This window comes from Lycorma delicatula, chromosome 4 (genome assembly GCF_047948215.1).
Source record: "Lycorma delicatula isolate Av1 chromosome 4, ASM4794821v1, whole genome shotgun sequence".
Lineage (NCBI taxonomy): Eukaryota > Metazoa > Arthropoda > Insecta > Hemiptera > Fulgoridae > Lycorma > Lycorma delicatula.
The window spans coordinates 31,655,311-31,677,621 of NC_134458.1; the positions used below are offsets into that span (position 1 = coordinate 31,655,311).

Consider the following 22,311-nt stretch of genomic DNA (forward strand, 5'->3'; position numbering starts at 1 on the left):
TTTTTTTTTTTATTATGATATCCCGCAATATTTCCTATAAAAGTGATTACTTTTTAATGTTTTTATCGATTTCTTTAGTAATTTAATTTTTATAAATGATCAATATTTTTAACTCGATTGACTGTTCATTTGTTATTCAATTCGGCTTTAATAGTTTACGTTTGCCCAATTTTTTTTACGGCTTTTGCTGTTACATAAGCTGCATAATTAACAGAATTCCGTCATTAATATGCTATTATCGTTTCAAAAAGTATTTCTTTTCCTGTGTAGAATTTAAAAATTATTTAATTATAAAAATAACACAAATTAAATTCACATATTTGATTATTTTTTTTTATTAATATAAATTATTTACAAAGCATGATAAGTAATTTATTACTTTTTTGTAACATAAAAAGTATATTGTATAAATATATATATATATATGTATGTATATATATGTGTGTGTATATTTATTTATTTATTTATTTATACATACTATATTTGTAGCTTATTTCGGTAGAAAACGTTTCATTATTCAATACTATATTCCCCCTTTGTAAGAGTGTTGCTAGTTTTTTAGGTATATTTGTTTAACTTGTTTTAGTTTTGAAGTAAAATTAAGTATTTTTATGTGTATACACAAAATAAAATAACATGCATCCTTACTATGTAGCTGCCATAACTACTTAATGTTAATTATTAACTTTTTTTTTAGTTTTACGGCAGCAATTTAATTTTGTAAATGTTAGTTTAAATCATTTTTTTTCAAATCAATTTAGAAAAAATTATTATTTTTATTATAAGGATATGTTTAATGGTGTACAGGAAAACCGGACCCGAAAGCAGAAACTCCAGAAAGAGAAGGGGATGGTGAAACACCGGTGCCAGCGACTTCTTCGCCGGTGGCGATGGATTCTCAAATAAACGGAGGAGGATCTACTACCCCTTGTAAAAGTCCGGCGACCGAATCGGATGTGTGTTCCAACAACAATAATAACAATACCAATAACAATAACGTGCCACCCGGCCTTGTCAACGGTATGTGTGGACTAAACGTCGGACTCAATAATAATGTATTATCGTCATCGACTCCTATCAGCTTTAACGACGTAATAAAGAGCCCGTTCAGGTTCGACGACAGATCTCCATTCCGTTTCAACGACGATCCCGGTGCGATCGTCGGTAGGTTTGGAGAGTCGTTGATCCCAAAAGGAGATCCGATGGAAGCTCGTCTTCAAGAAATGCTTAGGTATAATATGGACAAATATTCAACCCAGAATCTTGATACGCTTCATATAGCGAGAAGGGTACGCGAGTTACTCTCGATACATAATGTCGGACAACGATTGTTTGCCAAATACGTTCTCGGTTTATCGCAGGGTACAGTATCCGAATTACTTTCAAAACCGAAACCTTGGGATAAATTAACAGAAAAAGGACGAGACAGTTACCGAAAAATGCACGCTTGGGCGTGTGATGAAAACGCAGTCTTGCTTCTCAAGTCGCTTATACCGAAAAAAGGTAAGAGACCAAAATTATAAAAATTTATGTAATTTTTAAGTTCTTTATATGTGTTCGTGACTTGTATTTAATTTTTCCCTCAAAAGATTATTTTCACATCGAATTTTGGTGTCCGATCCGTGAGCATTAGAAACGCGTTCGTAATTTATTAAAGAATATCTTTAAATTTGTTTTATAGTAATTTACAACGTTATTAATAGGATGCATATTATTTTGTATCGGCATCTTTCCTTCGATATTCAGCACTCACGGCAGTAATATCAATGCAATAATTACGTATTTGTTTATTGAAATCTCACAATAAATAATAAATCCTAATACACAACACAGATCATCCACCGTTTAAAAGAGCCTAATATTTAAAAAAAATAATTACAAGCTTTTAATCGATAAATCTTTCTGCCTTGAAATATCAAATAAAAGAGAGAAGAACGACTTAAAAAATAGTGTCTATATAAAATATGAATATTTACATTATTTCCTGTTTTAAAAAGACGCAGATTATTGCAATATTTCAGGAGAAAATACCTAATTTTTAACGATTCCAATTGCCAAATCGTCCCCGCTGCTTTTAGAACGTTCCTTACTTTTTATTTCTTGGCCGTTTTTAATTTTTTTAAACAGGCTTGTCTGAGTACGGTTTACAGATTTCAGCTGTTTATTTCGGTTTATAGTTTAACCGAATTTTCTCAATGAATGATTCCTTAGTCTTTATTGTGCACTTTCCGGTTTTTTCTTTTCTTTTTTGCAACCGCTCTACTAAAACAATTTGATTGTCAAAGATTCAAAACTAAAAATAGCCAGATATATTTTAGGCTTTTCTTAATCGTTAAATTCTTAATAAAATTCTCAAAATCTCCATTTCCACCAGCGTATCATTCGATCTGTGTAAAAACTCATAATAGCAACTTCATTCAAAACTTCAAATTAACCCACCTAATAAAAAAAAAATTTCAATTTCGGAAAATTGACTTCATCGCTTCGATGATATATAAATTACGGCTGATTGTAAATATTTTCTAAAATAATTTTCCCCCCCTACACGCTTATTAGGTGAAAATAAAAAAACTACAAAAGCCTTCTGAAAACTGTAGCTCTCTTAGTAAGTATCGGTATAATAGATCGTATTTGTATTTTAATAGGAATCATCTGGACCGGCAGTGGACCTTAGTATTTCTTAAACTGGCACTTTTAGCTGTTAGGCTTATCCGACTGCTATCGTGTAGTTCAACAGGTAGCAACTCCTTCCGAATTCAGGGGCTGATTGCGACTATAAGTTTCCAGATCGTCAACGTATAGTGCAGGGGCCGGCCTAGCGTACGCCCGCAGGGCCCGTAAAAATAAAAGGATCGAGAGTAAGGTAAAGAAATAGATGGTGAAAACACTCCCACCCCGTTGTGGATGGGCGATCTTGCGGTGAGGATTTGCAGCGGCGTGATAAACAGCTCGCTTCGAGGGGGACGGAAAACCTGCTTCGATTTCTCCTCGAGTTGTTCGGGGGACTTTAACCCGGAGTGAAAGCGTCGTGTTACCGTTTATAGATTTCCGTTATAAAGCTTAAATAATGCTGAAAAACAATTTGTTCTCCTTCAGAAGATCCATAATACTAGTCTTTCGATTATACATTTGGAGTTCCTAAAGGAAACTCGACGGAAAAACCGTATCGTTTATCAAACGATAGTGTCGATATCACTTCACTTCGTTATAGAATATAAGAAATAGTTAATGTGTTCTTTGTTTTGAACTAGAACTAATGATACTTAAATCTTTTCAATCGAGGTGATTATCAATGACAGCGAGGATCTGAATTTAAAACTTGATTTGTGTCAATGTAACGGTCTTTAGAGAGTATATATATATATATATAATCATTAATTTTCATTATTTATTTATTTTGTGTTTTTTTCATTAATGTTTTTCTTTCGTATTGTTACATTCTTGCTACATTCTTCCATCTGATCGAGTTGATTACAATAGTTTGTAACGGTTTTTATTAGTATTAAAGTAAACATAATATGCTATTAAGTACGATTAAAACTAAAAGAATGTACAATAAAATACAAACGTATTCATTGAAATAAAAGTTTTTTTATGATTCGATGGTTGATCTTCGGTTTACTTATTTCAGTTTTGTTATCTCTTGATTGGGCTTAATCACCGACCGCCTCAGTCTATATATAAATAAAATATTAAAAACTTTTAACGTTTTTAAACGACAATAAATGCAGAAGTTTATTACTTTTGATTTTGCTGATTCTTTATTGCAATCAGACCATAAAGAACAAATTCTCCTGATTACTAGCAGTATGTAACTATTTCTCGTTACGGTGCAACCGCCGCCGGCCTCGTTCCAAGTAAACTGTTTTTAATTGTCTGTGACCTTGATAAATATATAAAACTCCCACATAAATAGAATTCCGGATCATACATATTATTATTTTATTTCATGATTTAAAACAAATATATGGTTTTCGTTCATAGAGTAAGCTACTATTAAAAGTAATTTATAACTCAATTTCATTTCGTAATAGTTTTTTTTTTTTAATTTAGTGTGTTTAAATAAAGGAGTTTTCAGAATTTTATCATAAAATAGTATGAGATTGTAGTCAACCCAAATATAAATATATTTATCTAGAGAGGTAGATACTTCCACCAATGAAGAAAAACGTAACGATCATTATATTTTAGTTGGAGTTGAAAAAAATAAGTGATGTTCTTTAAATATTGTTTCTAAAAAAATCGTTATGAATTTTAGATAAAACGTTTATGCTAAATAAGTCGACAAAACATTTACGCTTCTACGATGTGAAGCATTGATGTTTAAATATAAAATACAAATTAAACTGGGAATAATATCGGTTAATAGAACAGTATAAAATAGGTAATGTATGTTCATATGTTACTCGAAAACAACTACTATTATGGATTACCGAACGATTGGGAACTGACTCGTAGAACAAATATTTCTATATGTTTTAGGCATAAACATTCCTTCCACATTTCAACTACTTCCCTTGTCAATGTAGCTCCCATTACATTGACAAGATACTTGTTGTCCCTTGTCGTATTAAAACATGAAATGTTTAAAAAAGTTAAAAACTTTAAAAGTTTTCAACTTAAAAGAGGGCCCATAACTTAGTTTAGTCTGTAAATAACAGTTTATTGGCAAACACTTATATAATAATTTACAGAACTTGTTGAAAATTACATCCAACCACTTCTATGAACTTATCAACACGTTTAATCACGTTCCTGGCTACTCTTGTTAACTGTATACTGTCTATTTCCTGGATGGCATGATAATATTTGTCTTCGATTCCTGCACGGTGTGTAGATCGCTTCTATAAACAATTTCTTTTAAGTAATCCCGCAGAAAGAATTCTGGACTAATCAAATCAGCGGATCTTAGTGGTCACAATCCTTTAGAAATGATTCTTCCACCGAAACAATCCTATAGCATCTCCACAGTAGAGTGAGCTGTGCGGCAAATTGCGCTGTCCTGTTGCAACGAGCAGTCACGCTCATCCTCTTGCAGTAAAGCTATGAACTGTTGGATAACTTCTTGGTAGACTGCAGCATTTATAGTTTTTTTAAAAAAGCGAGGGTCCTATTATTCGTCGCCTTGAAACCGTACACCATACGCCTATTTTTTGTGGGTCTAAAGGAGATTCAAAGAAAATGTGCGGGTTTCAGCATCCCGGGTCTGGTAGTTTTGACTATCAACATAATCACCTAGGTAAAACCACGCTTCATCTTGAAAAATACTTGATGGAAAAGGCCAATGTTACCTCTGATGAAGTTCTTAAACCGTTTTAGCATGATCAGCATTAGTTAATTCATGGAAAACTTGCATTGGATATGGATATCATTTCAGCATTCTCCTCACTGCAGTGTGGGCTGAACCTAGTGAAATATTCTTTTCCCAGCTTAGTCACCGCAAAGATTTACAAGAAGATATTGTCACTGCCACTTTAATGTCCGTTACGTACTGCGTCGTTAAAACTTACCTGTTTTGGGCGCGTTTTTGGTCTAACACCGAACCTGTTTCACGGATTTTTTTAACTAACTCACTGATGCTTCCTTTTCAAATTTCTCCCCGATCTTTCGCCCACACACTATATGAAATTTTGTCTGTAAATAAGTTTCCATCACGAATACGCGTTCTTCAACAGTTAACCTCATTTTAACAAACAACAACATGTGCAAAAGCCAGTGCACAATACAGACTGGCAATACTCAAACTTACAGATAATAAAGTCCTCCCCACTCCAGCTTCAGTTTACTGACATCTTCCATATTATTTTACCCATCTCACACCAAAATAATCTACTGAGTGACGGGGTCTCTTTTACGTCGAACACTCTGTATAGATTTCAGGAAATAAGAGATGAAAATGTATTCATTTATTGTCTAATAAACATATGAATGCCGGTTAAAGGGATTTTGAGGGGAGCCTCAAATTTTACCTGCAAATAGCAGATTTATTGCCGTTTCTTCACAGCAGGCGCTTGCCGCAATCAGCCTTATATAACTCTGTACCCGACCAACCTTCATTGAAATTAACTTACTCCGTGAGTGAGTATACGTACCTTCCCTCTTGTTTACATTTTTTAAATATATTTATATGGAATTGATTTTTTTTTTAATTTATTTTATTTTATTTATTCTAACAACTCGTTTGAATGAGGTTAATAATGAGATAGAAATTACTCGACAGGTAACTGAATTTTTGAAATAAAAAAATACAAAAGAATAAGTTTTTAAATAATGTATGATCCTATACGATCGATAGATTAACAATAATAATACTCTTACAAATCTAAACTAATTTACATAAATCGAAGCTCACAAATTAATTTAATGATGTGCTATTTTTACGCGTTAAGTAAACACGTGTAAACTTCAATTACTCGTACTGTAATAGTTGACAGTTAACAATTAAGTACGATGTGATTCCTGCTCGGCAAGAGCTACCTCTGAAGTTATTTTAAACGAATTAATGTACTAAACTAAGTACAAAACACAGAATTTGTTTTTACAAGTGTAAAAAATGTATAACATTTATTTACGAAAATAAATGAAGAGGAGGGTGATATTCAGCCAAAATCGAGTAGGATAATTTCTATATGAAGGTCGATCGGGTTGAGGATTATAAAGGTCAATTTCGACACACCAAACGCTTTAAAGGGCTGCCCTTAAAACCCCATTAACCTCGTAAAGTTTCATTAAGATTGATCGGCCCTATAGTTAACGTCTTCTTTTGCTTTACGTTTCTTTCTTTTGTTCTTTTTCTGAATTTCAATTTGTATATCTTTCATTAAATTTGTTTCGTAAAATTTGACGAATTGTCCTCAGAATATATTTTTATAAAGATTTTTGCGGTATATACTCAGTATAATTTCTTTTTAACACGCTATTAGTTTATAAACAAGTGAGATATATATTAGGGTATACAGTTGAAATCTTCCTACAGTTTTGGATACTAGAAATTCTTTACAGTAGAGACCGAAGTTTTTGCAAAATTTAGTACTTTTTAACCGGATCCGAATTTTCGGATGAAAATCGCAAATATCTCGAAAACGGTCGGTCCTAGCGTGTGAAAAAATTGTTCGATCCCCCTCGACGATCTCTCATACACTCTCAGTGGTACCCGTCGGATGATAATATTTTGAAATGCCCCTGCGGTGCCGTTCGGAAATCGGAGAGGGGGTGTGATGGGATGCCACCATTACATCTCGGCAACCGCTCGTCCGATTTTTACGATTCAAACGGCGTGTGTATTAACAAGCCGATTGCTAACTGTTTAATGCATTGTGTATACTCTTGATCGACCGGATCTTGGTTATCCGGAAATTAGATCGTTTAGCCCATGTTTTGATTGCACTCGCCCACCGTAAAACGTACCGATCCGATCTTTCGCTAAATGCGCTCAAACCTGTCCGCTAGCGCAGCTGTAAAGTATTAACTTATGAAGATTAAAAAGTTGAATAAAAAATATATATAAAAACAACTTTTTAAAAACCACTCTTAAATTAAGCGCACTAAAAGGTAAAAAATAATTTTAGGACGGTATTTAAAAATGGATTTGACAACAAGCTTAGATGGTGATATGTAAGATTATGTGAAATTTATAGCTTCAAATTAAAAATTTGATTTTTTGCCAATTTTTTCTTATGTGTGATGAATGCCCTAAATAGTGGGGTGCAAGTATGAGCATCCTAATCCTTTAGGCTATTCATCATGTTCAAAAAAAGTGGTAAAAACATAAAATCTGTAATTTGAAGCTATAAATTTCACATAATCTTACATATCACCATCTAAGCTTGTTGTCAAATCCATTCTGAGATACCGTCCTAAAATTGTTTTTTACCTTTTAGTGCGCTTAATTTAAGATTACTCTTAAATTAATTTTTTTTCATATTTTTTTTTAAATACTTAACGTAAAAAAAAATAATAAATATAATTATTACCTTACATGTAGGTATTTCTCTTTTTTTGTGTTTTTATAATTATTTTTACTTGCTCGGCAATCCTTTTTTCAGTAAAACATTTACACTTCATAATGTATTTCGTTATGAATTTTCTAACTAGCACTAGCATAATACGAATAACTAAAGTAAAAAATTATAAAATTGCCGAATATATAGCACTTCGCTCCCTACTTCGTGTTTTCGTTTTCTTTTGACGATTCTGATGTACTTTCGCTTCCCAAATTGATGATGACACGTTTAATTTGTTGCTCTAGAGGTCCTTGCAGCTTGCGATACTCATCTTCGTTTTTTTAACATGTTTGCAACTTTATACCCGTCCTCGACTGAGATTTCTGCGAAATTTTTATGACAAATTTCCATTGTTGCAGCTATCGTAAATTGTACATTTTCGGCTGCGACCCGGTTCTTCACCCGTGCCTATATAATCTCGATGATATGGGGGAAGGTGTAAATCAGGGAACCCACCTTCCTCCAATATCTTATCTATTTTATATGTTTTCAGATGATCTTAATTTTTTTAAATTGTTTCATACAACTTAAATTTCGTCAAATTTTCATGGAATGGTAAGCTGTTAGTCCGCAGCCAGTCAATCAATGGTTGTTTTGTTGATGCTGAATTCGGTGCTCGGCTTCTGCGTTGTGATAAGAAGCATTATCTAAAATAACGACACTGCTTACTGGCAAGTTAGGCATTAATCTGTCTCTTACCCACTTTAAAAACATGTTGCAGTTCATCTGAGAATGATCATCACCTGAAGAAGATTTGGTTTCCATACTCTCAAGCAGTTGAGAATGAATCCTATTTCACTACCGGCGTGGATAATTAATATCCTTTTTCCTTTTGAAATTGGCACAGCAAAACACTCAGGCACATTTGAAACACTCACCAGCATTTCAGATAACAATGAGAACCTAAAACATAAGTCTCATCGATATAGACGATTCTTCCTTCAACTCAATCTACGTCTTCCTCAACTTTATTCAAATACACAAACCGTTTGTACTGAATAACATTTTTTCCAATAAGAATTACCCTGTTATTTCTGATTCTCTTCCATTTGAAGTCCATGCTTAACAAAAATGTCCGTAAGCTTCTCTTTTGCCCATTCCGTACCCCATCACTTTTTAGTATTGCGGTAAGTTTTCTTAAAGAAGGCAAGCAGCCCCCGTTTAAGTAAAATTTAACACTTTACGTCGTATGGTATTTCGATCAAAACTGTCAGGGTTTGTCGCTTCCTTTCTGCGTTTTATTGCTTTGCGAGGAGAACTGAATTTTTTTCCGAAGCTATTTCACCAGTTATACGTTAAACTGTTCTTTTTGAAACTCCTGTGGCACATCCAACACGTTCTACAACTTTTTTGGGGGTCACAAACAAACATTACAGTTGCAGCTTCTCCTGCCATGTAATTAAAAACGTTGTGTATAATGTCTTTCCCTTGGTGGTGAATGTGTTTTCCACGTAAATTAGATATAATATTCAAAATAATAGAATCAGTTCACTACCAAAAGAATAGCCGACAAAAAATTTAATAATAACGCGAATAAATTACTTTTCACTTAAGACTTCAACTATTTTCATGAAGTGAAACTCAAAGAACGCTAAAATCGGATGATAACCTTATTCTTTGGATATACACAATTAACTAGACAAGTTTTAACTGCAAATACAAGTTTATCAAAAACATTTACAAAAACAAGTTAGTCTCTGAATGAATCAGGAACGGTTTGCATAAATAGAGATTTAACGTTTCATTTGAATGTTTAGGATAACATCGTTCGGTTATTATTTACACAAACTTGATTAAATAAATTTTCTTATGTATGACTCATAGCTTAGGCTAGCGTACGGTTGTTCGCTACTCCCAGAACAAAGGGCGAAAGAGCGTAGCATAAACAGTAGACGTCAATCTTGCGTTTGTTTGGTTTGGGTATTTTATACAGTTATAAAACTATAAATAAATGCATTTAGGGCTAAACAGTAATCAGTAACAGCCGATTAGTCCGCATAATATTGCATAACATATTTATTTCAGTACCTAATAAGGAAATAGATTATTAATTTAATAACATAAAAACTCAAGATTAAATAGTAACTAATAAATAGAAGACGTGAATTTGTTAATCGATTGGAATAAACAGTAGTCGTACCGTATACATACTGTTTTTAATCGAGTAGGCAGCAAGATATACAGTTACAGTATGCTGTTCATCAGATCTGTGCCAATTCGGCTTGGACAAGCTACAGTATAAACATCTACATTTCATTCGAGCCGGTATGCCGATGTACAACCGTATGTTCGGTACTGTAAAGAAAGCGACGGGAAACCGCTTCACTCCCCGCAATCCATAGTAAGCCTGGCGTGGGATGCTGGTTGTATTTAGAACTATTTCTCCGATTCCAGGAGTGATTTTTATCCAGTTTCTTCGCCTACAACCTTTTTAGTTACGACGGCTCACATCGTAATCCTGTTTAGAGACCTCAATATCTCTGAAATTACTAACGCTTACTCCGTTTAACGCAAAGAGAAATTTTTTTGCCGTAGTTCAGTTTTACAAGTACTCGTAAAAGTTCAATACCTTAAAAATTGTAAGAAGGGTTATAGGTTGTATTTATAGATCTCTTAAATACATGCATAAAAAACCTCTAAATCCGATAGAGATTTTATCAAGTGATAGTAAACATTATGAACAAATAAATAATTTTGTTCTTATATCTAGCTAAGAGTCAATATTTAAAATACATTTTAAAGTACATTTTTTTATCCGTTATTGTTCTTTTTTCTGGATAAACAGTAGGTAGAGTTTCAACTTTACATACACCTTACATGTAAATTATGAAAATTACTATGAAATTACTAAAATACTAACTCCCCGATCAGTTAATCTAAATGTCAGTTATTTTTGGTAACCGCAAAAACATTTATACTCGGATCCGAAACCGTAAAGCAAAACTATTTACTCTATTATAATTTATGTCATTTTTTCCGATTTAATTGCTTAATAAGACCGTGAAATGTTATCTCATAGAAATAATTTTTTCATAAATAGGATTGAACGGAAAAACAGCACTAAGAATTTGAAAATAAAAATGGATCCAATGGGATTTTTTTATACAAAAATGAACGTCCAAAACCCGATAATGTAATTTATCTAGAAATTTATTTAATTATATTAAAAAATTATCGTCAACGGTTGTCATTACCTCCGTCATTATCAGATCATAAGGTTGTTGTTAAGTTTAACGAAAAAACGTTTTTAATTATTTTAATTTCCGTGTGTGTGTGTGTGTGTGTTTGGGGGCGTTTGTAACTTTTTTCCTAATTTTAATAATTTATTTATAGAAGCCTCTTTTTCTTTTTTTTTTTGTTATAGAAATTCTAAATCGATTAAAACAAAAATGTCCTATTTGCATTGGATGGAATAGAACTAATGGAAATCAGGTGGATCGGTTTGAGTTTCATAAAGGCATATTTCGTTTAATTCGGTTTACTTTTATTAAGCTCAAAATAATTTTCCTATAATTAACTAATTTTTAATTGATATTTTACAATACCTTTAGATTGGATTTATTCCGACATCGTTTATTTTCCTACCTACGGTCTAAAAAATAACTTTACAATTTCAGTAAAGGGCTAGTAGCGTATTTTATCGAATATGTGGTGAATCAAATCGAATTAAAATTAAATGAGAATTCCCCGAAGAGTGAATTTACTCGACGGGTTTAATTATTCTAAGAGAGATGATCAATCACGACGTTTCGTGAGGGGGCACCTCTCGCCATTGTAGAAAAGCAAACAGTAAAGATCCGGAAATAAACCGGTCAAGCGTTCGCAAACCGTCACTGTTTCCGACGACGGACTCCGTTGAGCTGCCGCTTTACTGCTGTATTCTCTCGGCCCGGCTTTGTTAAGACTCATTCATTAACGCCCCGGCACGAGACTTGAAACAGGACAGAAGGCATCGGCACTTGTTCCGATGGCCAGAACGCCTCCCCGTAACTCTTCTTCTCCCTGACTGCCTAATGACTTTGTAAGTTTAGAATAATGAGCTTGCGATGACCCCTTCAGCTTTGCCCCGCCCCTCTCTTGACCTACGACCCCTTAGTTGTCTGCTAGCAGTACATTACTCTGCGACCCTCACTCTAAATCTTGTCCAAGTATGTGTTTAACTTCCCTCCCTCCACTCGTACTGTGTCTACCGATGTCTTCTCGGCTCGTTAAAACCCCGCTGTCTTTCTTAGTTCCCTTATTTTACGAGCTCCTCGCATCACTTTACTTCTTCTCCTTTACGGTACGCGGTTAATAAATAGATAAACATTTTTTTGTTCGATATATTTTACGATATAATCTTTCTTTCAAAACATCAATCGTAATAAGGATATTATTAATGTTAATATTTATTTAATTATAGATTATTTCTCGCATTTAAAATAACAAAGGAACGCGTTTATTTATCGTGAATATTTTCCTTTTTCATCGGTCTCTAGAACGTATAGATGAAATTCTACATTCTTTAATATTCTTCGCTTATCTTAAAATCTCATAATATCAGTTAACCTCGGCGACTTATACGACGAGTATATCTATCGTAATTTATTTGCCTTATGTATTCTACGGCGTGTATCTAAATATTCTACGGCGTGTTTCTAAATCTGAGCATAAATATCTTTCAATTTTTCAGAAAGCATATATAAACATTTAGCCTGTTGAGTTTTGCGTTTGCTGATGGCCTTAAACAATTTTACAGACGCTCGGTTAATGTGTCCGAAAAGTATAATCGGCCTGAATAAGGCCGATTATAATTCCCGATTCGTTTAAAATGTTTAAACGTTATTCGTCATAGTGTTTTATATGAAGCTCAAATAGTTATTATGATATGAAAGTAAATAATCTTTCAAATTTAACAGTCAACTATACGAAATCGGTGAATTCGGTTACCCTTCTCGATCGACTAATAACAAAAATAATTTTTTACATTGTAGTAAAACATTTCGTCATCGCAACTTCAATTTACTGTTTAATTTTCAACGGTGAATTCATAAAGAAATCAATAGTATATCCCCTTATCTCCTGGAGATGAATTCGCAGAACTATTATCTCTTCTCAAACAGAATAAGAAGTGGAAAATTTAAAAGGTTAGTGATAAAAGAAACCATAAATCCATTTAAAGCATAACAATGAAAACGTTGGAAAATTTGAAACGATTTAGTAATGGATTTTGTAATTCGTAGTCGGCTAAAATAGGCCTTCGCAATCACACAAAACAAATTGTTTTTTTTTTAATTCACAAACTTTTATATATAATTCGTATATTTCCTACCGCTCGCATAGCGTCTAAAAAAATTTAAACGATCGATCGACGCAAAGTATAATGGGCTGAAGTATTATTATACTTACAAAAATCTGTCGACCAGTTTCCGAAATATTTGTCCTCAAACTCGACCGGAAGTAATATTTCAACCGATAGCTATCTTTATCTTCCGTTAAGTTTTTACGTTACATAAAATTCGTTCGTTACCGAATTAATTTACTCTAGATGGAGGCACATACATTTCACTAAAAAGTTTTCATCTTGACTTATTAACTAGAGCCTCTTTTCCTCCGATTAATTCTAAAAACCTTTTTTGTTTCAAAATTGATTAGATCGCTTAATTTTCAACAATTTTCTGCTAAACTACGTTCAAACCACGTTTATTCTATAACTCTATTATTTTCTGCGATGTCACAGTTCATGGCACAATTTGTTAAAAAATGAAATTTTTTATGGAAAATTTATAATATAACATATTTTTAATTATAGTCATAACACCTTCGAAGCCATTTATGGAAACTTGTTGCTTTTTTCATTTTGGTGTCGGCAGTTTTCTTTCTTTTTAAGTCAGGAAGACGGGTACTTAGTGTGCAAAAGAAAAGTGTATTCAATTTGAATTATGTCTGTTCATTTTGTATATTATTTGAAAAAAAAAGTCATAACCGCACTTTATTAATCGTTTACCTTAATCATCCCCGATTTACAATTGTATAATGTATTATACACCGGTTATGTATGAATACCAAGAAAAATAAAAGAAAACTAAACGGATCTTTAATTATCAGAGGAGATTCTATATGTTTTCGGTTAGTTTAAAAATATTGCGGAAGATAATTAAGGTAATGGAAAATAATGACATTAAAGATATGTACCTTGGAAGAACATTTTCTGGCGTTTATTAAATAGTAAACAGTAATCATTTAATTATACTGAAAATAATTTTTTCATAACAATTTGTTAATAAATATCCCTTTTATAACTGTAAAATGTTTTTTACAGTTACATGACGTTATCTTTTATATAGTTTTATAAAACATAAAATTTAGATAATATTTTAAAAGGATTTATTAATTATTACAAGTAAAAAGAATATTACGAAATTACATTATCGTAAAATTACATGATCATTGATATGATATATGGTCGAATTTTAATTATTTTAAAAAATTTTCTTTTATAATGGGTATAATGTACATCTAAATACAATTCATTTTCCATTTTGTCAAAAACATGATCGAATTACAAAGATTTCGAACAATGAAATTTATAAAATCGAACTTTTACGTTATAATAAATAGAGGTATTTAAATAAAACATCTGAAATGATCTCCAAAACGTTAGTATTCTATTGAATAATCCTAAGAATTTATTTTATTTCTTTTAGAAGATTATTCTGTTTCTTCAACAACTCACAGTTTAACCTTTATGAATTTATAGCTGTGAGAGTTAAAAAAAGGAAAACCACAAAATCCTTGTTCAGATAAAAGAATCAGAAAATATTTATCAACTTTCATATAAATACTGAGTTTATAAGAAATATTGTTTAGCATCGTAAAGAATTTTATATGAACACTGCGTTTAAGCATCGAGCATTGTAACTTGAAACTGAATGAATCTGAGAGTGTTCTTTAACGTTGTATGTGGCTAATATCCTGTAGAAAAATGGCGTAAGGATATAATCCGCCTGTAAGATTCCATGAAATTCTATAATAAATACATCTCCAGTAAAAAATGTTCGAGTGCCGGTTTTTTTTTGCTTTTTTTTAGCTTCTTATAGTTAAATTATGTTTACATGGTTGTGCAGTGATTTAAAATTAGCGCGGTATCATTTTGAATGTATTTCCAATTAAAATGATTAATTGTATTTGTATTTCAATCCCTGGCATGTTAAATTAATTAATATTCTCAATAAAATAATATAAAGTAAAAATATATAATTAAGTATAAATAAAGTATAAAATAATTTAGTTATTATCAAACGATACTTAGGAATAATGAAGACATACATTTAACGATCGATCTAAATTACGAAATAGAAATCGAAAAATACCGCGTCGTAGAGAATTGTTCAGATCAAAAGTAATTTTATCAATATGAATCCATTAGAAACAATTGGACTCCAGAAAATGAAAATTTGTGATTTATAAAAACGACTTAATAATAAACTAAACAAGCGTTTATAATAAAACTAAAATGCTGTTTTTTTTCCTTTAGAAGATTCTGAAGCTATGCAAGTACCGGAGTACAATGTTTTCTTATAGATAAATTTATATTTTTTACAAACTTAAAAGGACACAATGCATAAAATTGCGTATTCTAACGATTATTTATTTAAAAATTTATAAAACTATAAAAATAGCTTCAGTAGTACGTATTAGAAGTACGTATTAAAATTTACGGTGCCTTCTTGTTTTACAAAGGTACTCGTAGATACTAATCCTTGTAATTCGATGATTACTTTTTCAGGTAAAGATACGGGAATCCCGTCTGTATTTTCTCGGGGAGATCCTGATATTACTGAAGAACGAATCGCACACATCCTAAATGAAGCGAGTCAATTAATGAAGCCTCAATCTCATGAAGACAGTCATAGCAACGATGATAGCAAATCACCTAATCACGGACAGGTAAATCGACCCCGTAATATCTTTAATTAACCTTGTTTTTGTTTAATTTAAGAATATTACTTTAATTTTATTTTAATACTTTTATATTTATTTATTTATCTGTTATTTCAACTCGACGGTTACACGTAATTACAGCTGTAGTTAGCGATTCAGTATATTAATGGATCGATGGATTACAAAAGACGATATCCTCTCCGCTGACATCAGAGCCAAAGTGAACTTGAAAGAAGAACGGGGACGATGATTTCCATTCATAGTACTATTATATCGCCCCTATATAATAATATATACAAATAAAGAAATTAATCTAAGCGAGTATAGTCATTTAAATAAATTTTAAGACAAAATTACGCTCAGACCGTTTTTACAAATCGTTTGCTTATAATCTAAAATTTCAATCGTTAAACAATTATCATCTGTAGAAGCTGAGGAAATCGTATTTATGAAAAAATAAGAAAATAAATTAATTAAATAATTTAATAAGAAGAAATAATAATAAAAAGTATTAATCGATTAAGACGCATTTTTTTTTGGGTAACGATAGTTTAACGATCAAAACGTCCATCTAGTTGTACATTTTTAAGTAAATAAATTTCATAATCGGTTTTTAAGTTTAATTTTATTTTCCAGTACAAGTTATAATTTCAGTCGTATAATTTTCCTTCTTTCAAATATTAAAAGAATCTGGAGATCGGTCATCGACTTCAGTAATTTTTGTTCATCGCAAAGGTGACTTCAGTGATATTAGATTTCTCGCGAGAGATTGTAATTATCTAACTTTAAATACAGATAAAACAGTCGTATCTGCTTCTCAGGTAGACGTTACATTACTGTTCTAACGGATAGAATTCCTATTAACGATTACGATATTATTTCTGTTATCAGTAAAGCGAAATTTCTGGGTGTTTTATTACACAACAGGTACTCTTAGGACGGCCAAGTTCATTTTGTTTGCAGCAAAATCAGACCGTACTGTTTTGCTTTGAAGAGCATTAACAATAAGCTAAGCTTGTCATCATTACTCGTTATTTATTATACGCTTACTTTTATTGAAAAGCATTCTAAACTATATCATACCTCCGGGGTCTCTCGAAACCTCAGAACGAATTTTCAGGATGTCAATGATCTGACACATCTCAAAAATCGGGTGAAAGTACGAATCATATAGACCGATATTTATTAAATTAAAAACGTTAACTTGTCCTTGTTTTTATTTTCACGAACGTGCAATATTTTCTAGAAAGAATTTATTCTTAAAAAATAACAAACAATATTCACTTAAGTCTATCAAACCTGTCGACAGAACGATTTCAGTGTAATTCAATACTTCGCGGTTTACAAGAAAGGGGCTTTATTATACTTCTGTTATCATTTTAAATTACCAAATTATTTAAAAAATCTTTCCACTGATTTATTTAAAATAGAATTAAAAGATTTTCTTTTACCGAAATAATATTATTCTGCCGATGAGTTTTTAAACAGCGCTAATTAAAAACTTACCCTATATTTTCTTCAATCCGTTCGACGTATAACTTATATGTACTCAAATCATTTTCATTAACGCCTTCTGAATCGGAGCTTTATTTTGTCGCATTTAGTATCTTTAATACTTTGCTAAATATTGCTTCCGTGTGTTAAAATAATAATTAATAATGAATTTTAATAGCGTCTATTTTTTATGTAATAATTAAATATGTTTGTGTACATTTTGTGATGTTGCTTCGATCGGTCCTTCGATCTACCCTGGTAAATGCTGTGGCAGTTCCGGCTGTGGCTCGTTTTTTATTTACCCATTCCTGACATAATGTAAATAATTTATTATTATGTACCGATCAGAACAAAAGAGTTATTTACTTGATTTAATAAACTTGTGTTAAATTTCAGTGTTACATCTGTACTAAATAAGCCGATAGTACCATAAGACTGGTCAAACCGAAAATCGTTCTGATAACTTCATATTTATTTATATAATAATAATTATAATTTTTTTAATTAAAAAGTTCATTAAAGAAATATACATAAATTATAGACAATATAAGTCTTTCTGGTATTTTATAACCTAAAATTGGTTTAATCTTTCTCGTGTTAATTATCTCTAAATCTTAAATCGTTACTTCAAACAAAACATGTAACTCCATACACGTTAAGCGAATATATGTAAATTAATATAACATACGAGTACTCGTTTGAATTATGAGACTTTATTACTCGAGGATTTTGAGAATTAGTCAATCCTAATTATCAGGCGATTAAGTTATTCTACAAGAAAAGATTTTGTCAACACCTCGTCGCCCGTTACGATTAACAAATGAATCGACGTTCTTTATTCGACGGTAGGTAATTCTAATTAGATAACGCGATCTTTATTTATGAACAGAAATAAAAATAAGAATGAAATTTCTCACGAATCGGGCAACGTTTATAAATTCGCCTCGATTAAGTTAATATCTTATTTAACACTCTCTATGTATAGAAAAGAACTCGTGTACTCATATCGTTGAGGAAAAAATATTCATAGTAACGGTTACAATATTTCATTTCGATTACGGTTGGCGCTAATAAAATAAAAACCGACAGTTATTCCTTACGACTGGTCAGATATTACGACATTTTGACGTCGTACGATCCAATAGATAGATTTTATTTCGGTATGAAACTGAAATCGATAGAAAGCAAAAATCTTAAGGTAGAATTATCGATTTTGTTGTGTTTAATAAAACGATTTTATGTTATTTTGCAGTGTCCGTCACCGCTCGGAAGGGATAGTTCACAGAATCGACGGCTGAAAAAGTATGAAAATGATGACATTCCTCAAGAGCAAGTAGTAAGAATATATCAGGAAGAACTAGCAAAACTGATGGGCCGTAGAATTGAAGATTCCATGAGAGGAGATCAACCGTTCCCAGGGTAAACTCAATTTATTTTACGATTATTTCGCAAAGAGTAAAATTTGGACTCTTCTGTTTTCTATTCGTTTAATTTCTTAAAATAGGTCTAAATTACTTAATAAATAAAGCGGTTCTTATAATCGTTTAATACTCCTTTGATTCTATTAAGTAAACTTCTAAGACCTACAATTTTCTTCTGGCTTTACTAATATATCTTTAACTTTATCCGTCAGATAAACACGACAATTACCTCGTATAATTATGTTACAATCGTTACAAAAAAGACAGCTTGACAATTATCACAGAAAATCATGTTCTAAGATTTTTTAGCCGAAAAATTCAAGATGCGTTTCACCGGTCTTCACCCGTTACCGTTTTTCATTACACAGTTTAGTCGTTGCAATTTTTTACTTCCGATGATATGGATTCTTTTACCGTTGCCTAATCGTGTTGTATTCGGTTATATTCTCTCTTTTTTCTACGAATGAACAACATAGATTAAACATACGGTGATACTGGCTGGTATAGATAGTACCAGACTCCTACGCGCGTAGAAAATGTCACGCTCTCGTGTTATCGGTCGTATGAAAAATTTCGCCCCGAGGACGACACAAAGCAACTAATGACATACAATGCGGTGTAAGCGAATGGTTCATACGATAAGTGTAAGTAAAGTCGCAACCGATCAGTAGTGAAACGAATGTCAAAGCGGGATTTGCCGATACGTTGAAACTAGACATACGACGTCGTATATATAATTATGTTAATGTATGTGTTGCGGTTATGATAATCAAAGAGTTATTTTTAGCGTTTATGTTCCAGGCGCTTCAGACTCGGTTAGCCGACCGTGATGTAGATAATCGGCACGATTTCTTAGAGTGGACTGAAAATTTGTTGAATTTTTTAAAAGAAACAAAATACGATATGACGGGCATATAAATTAAATTAGATTATTTCAAACTTTTTGTCGAACACCTTGTTTAGCCAATCGATCGAACAAGATTAGATAAAATATTTTAATCGTTGAATTCATTAAAAAGAAAATATTACCTCGAAATACTTTCTTGTTGGTCTTTCATTCTATTACGTTCACGGAGAATAACCCGAAGGTAGTTTGTCTCGACTAGAATTCTTCTACTTTGTCCGTTTCCATCTCGGATACGGACGCGGGGATTAGACTACAGAAAACTCGTGAAATTTACTTATTTATGATTATCTATTCCGGTAGTTCATTAATAATAATAAAAAAATAAAATAAAAAACATGTATGAACTTTAATTTTTCTTTTCTTTTCAGATTGATTTTCCCTCATTTCTTTGGTACCGGTGGCAGCGGAGAAGAGATTCGTATGGCGTTGGACGCCTACCACAGGGAGCTGGCCAAGTTGAACGCTCAATGCCCAGGAGTAGCGAACCCAGGTCTGTTTGCTTTGCAGCAGCAAGTGCTGAACCAGCATCAGCAAGCTGCGTCCTTGACAAACCCTCAGAACGGAATGGCCCAGGATCTCTCTTTACCTAAATCGGAGAAGAAGAACGATCTGGGAAAATTACCGAACGGTGAAATAATATCGGAACAGGGATTGAAGAAAGAGGGTACGCCCGTCGGACAGATGGATTCTGTTGCAGAAGCAATCCGGCATGCCGGAAGTGCATTTTCTCTTGTCAGGCCGAAAACAGAGCCTGGTATGTGTGATAGCCAGCCTAAATTATATACATAAGTAAAAGAGGCGTAACACTGTAGATAGTCACAAACAAAATTATTTTTATTTAATAAATAAAATATTTAAAATAAGAAAACTTATTCGGCTTGAAGGGACGATTATTAAAAACAACATACGTATATATATATATATATATATATAGATTACTGATCTATTATATTTTCACGGATGTATTCTCTTATATCTATAAAGAATTAAAAATATAAAAATATTTCTCAAACATTTGTTTAAAAAATATATATATATATATATATACATTACAGGCTATTTTACTTACAGTACATTAAATTCTTTAATATATTTTCCACTTCTTACACTGCTGTAAATGTACCGATTCGTTTTAAAATAATTCACTGTAAGTCACTAAACGCTGTTTAGTTTCTAATCGACAACTTTCATTATTTGGCATCATGCAGAAAGGGCTCGGGTGAATTAGTATTTACCGGTTTACGAAAGCCGGTATCGGTTACTTATAGGTAGAGATGAGATATCGGGGCTTCGCTACGATTTCAAAATTGTAAATAAGCGCATAAATATATGAAATACATAACAAGTAATACATGAGAGATACAAAACTTCATATATAGAGATATATGAAGTTTGAGATATACGATTTAATTAGTTGTTTTTTCTTATTACAAATAGAGATTTGTAATATAAAAAAACAACTAATTAAATCGTATTAATTACCATTTTTATCAAAAAAACTGACTGGAAATCGGTAATAAATTTTATTTTCCTTTTTATTCAGACCGTGACAGATGAATAAACACAAATAATTGATAATTATATTATGTATAACAACAGAACGGTACAGAAGTAGTAAAATAAATAAATAATCAGCGAATACAAAAGAAAGATTGTGTATGATATCAACTTGCTTTATTATCTTGAATCTTTATTTTATTTTCTGATGACTTTAACGCTTTTGAAAACCATAAACCGTATTAGTTCGACTGTAGACTACACGGTCGACGATGCACACACCCACTTGGTAGAAGTAGAAATACTAATAAACAATTAACAGACTCTTGAACTGAAGCCTAATTATTCTTAAAATTTAATATTACTCGATAGTTTTTACACATTACAGCGCTAGCCGGCTCGATGCTCTCGGTTTAATATTTTCAGAAAGCCACAACGAACGGAATGAATACGCAAAGAAAATTCTTTTTTACTTGTTACCGATCAGTAACTTCTTGACATCTACACCTCGGCATTACAGGCTGGTTCTTCGGCATACGCAGTACAACCTCGGCACATTTTTTTAATCATGTTATCAAAACGATAAAAATAATTCATATAATAAATAGTTAAAATACGACATAAAATAACTACTCGTGAGACCGCTAAACGTTAAATTAAGGTTTATAAGCTCGGCGAGTCTTTTTAAAAAAGAATATTGAAATTAAGTGAATTTTTCGCTTTAGTCATTAATGCAGAATGTTCAAAGGATTTTACAGTTTAGAAATCATTTTAACAGTGATATCATTAAACCGAACCTAAATTCGAAATAATTTAAAACCAAAATGAAGAACCGCATACTAAATATGATTATTTAACTACCACTCAAACTATTGTAAGTAATAACATTTTGTACAAACAACAAATTTAGTTTACTGAAAGGATTTACAGAAAAAAATAGTCGACAAAATTTATTTTTATCGGTACGGTAATAAAATGTTTTAGCCGATTTAATTTTTTTAATTAAAATTGTTTAAAAACTTAAATAATATTCGGTTTACATAAATTCTCTTAAAATAATTATTAT

General features: G+C 31.9%; 1 protein-coding gene across 2 annotated transcripts in view; it reads left to right on the forward strand.

Moving 5' to 3' along the window:
- Positions 1-22,311, forward strand: part of LOC142323234 (homeobox protein cut-like) — a 293,478-nt gene that overhangs the window by 262,276 nt on the left and 8,891 nt on the right. For both annotated transcript variants that reach the window (XM_075362598.1, XM_075362599.1), the window contains 4 exons: positions 808-1,503; positions 15,772-15,932; positions 18,673-18,839; positions 20,117-20,502. In XM_075362598.1, coding sequence (XP_075218713.1) covers positions 808-1,503; positions 15,772-15,932; positions 18,673-18,839; positions 20,117-20,502 — 1,410 coding nt within the window. The remainder of the gene's footprint in view (positions 1-807; positions 1,504-15,771; positions 15,933-18,672; positions 18,840-20,116; positions 20,503-22,311) is intronic.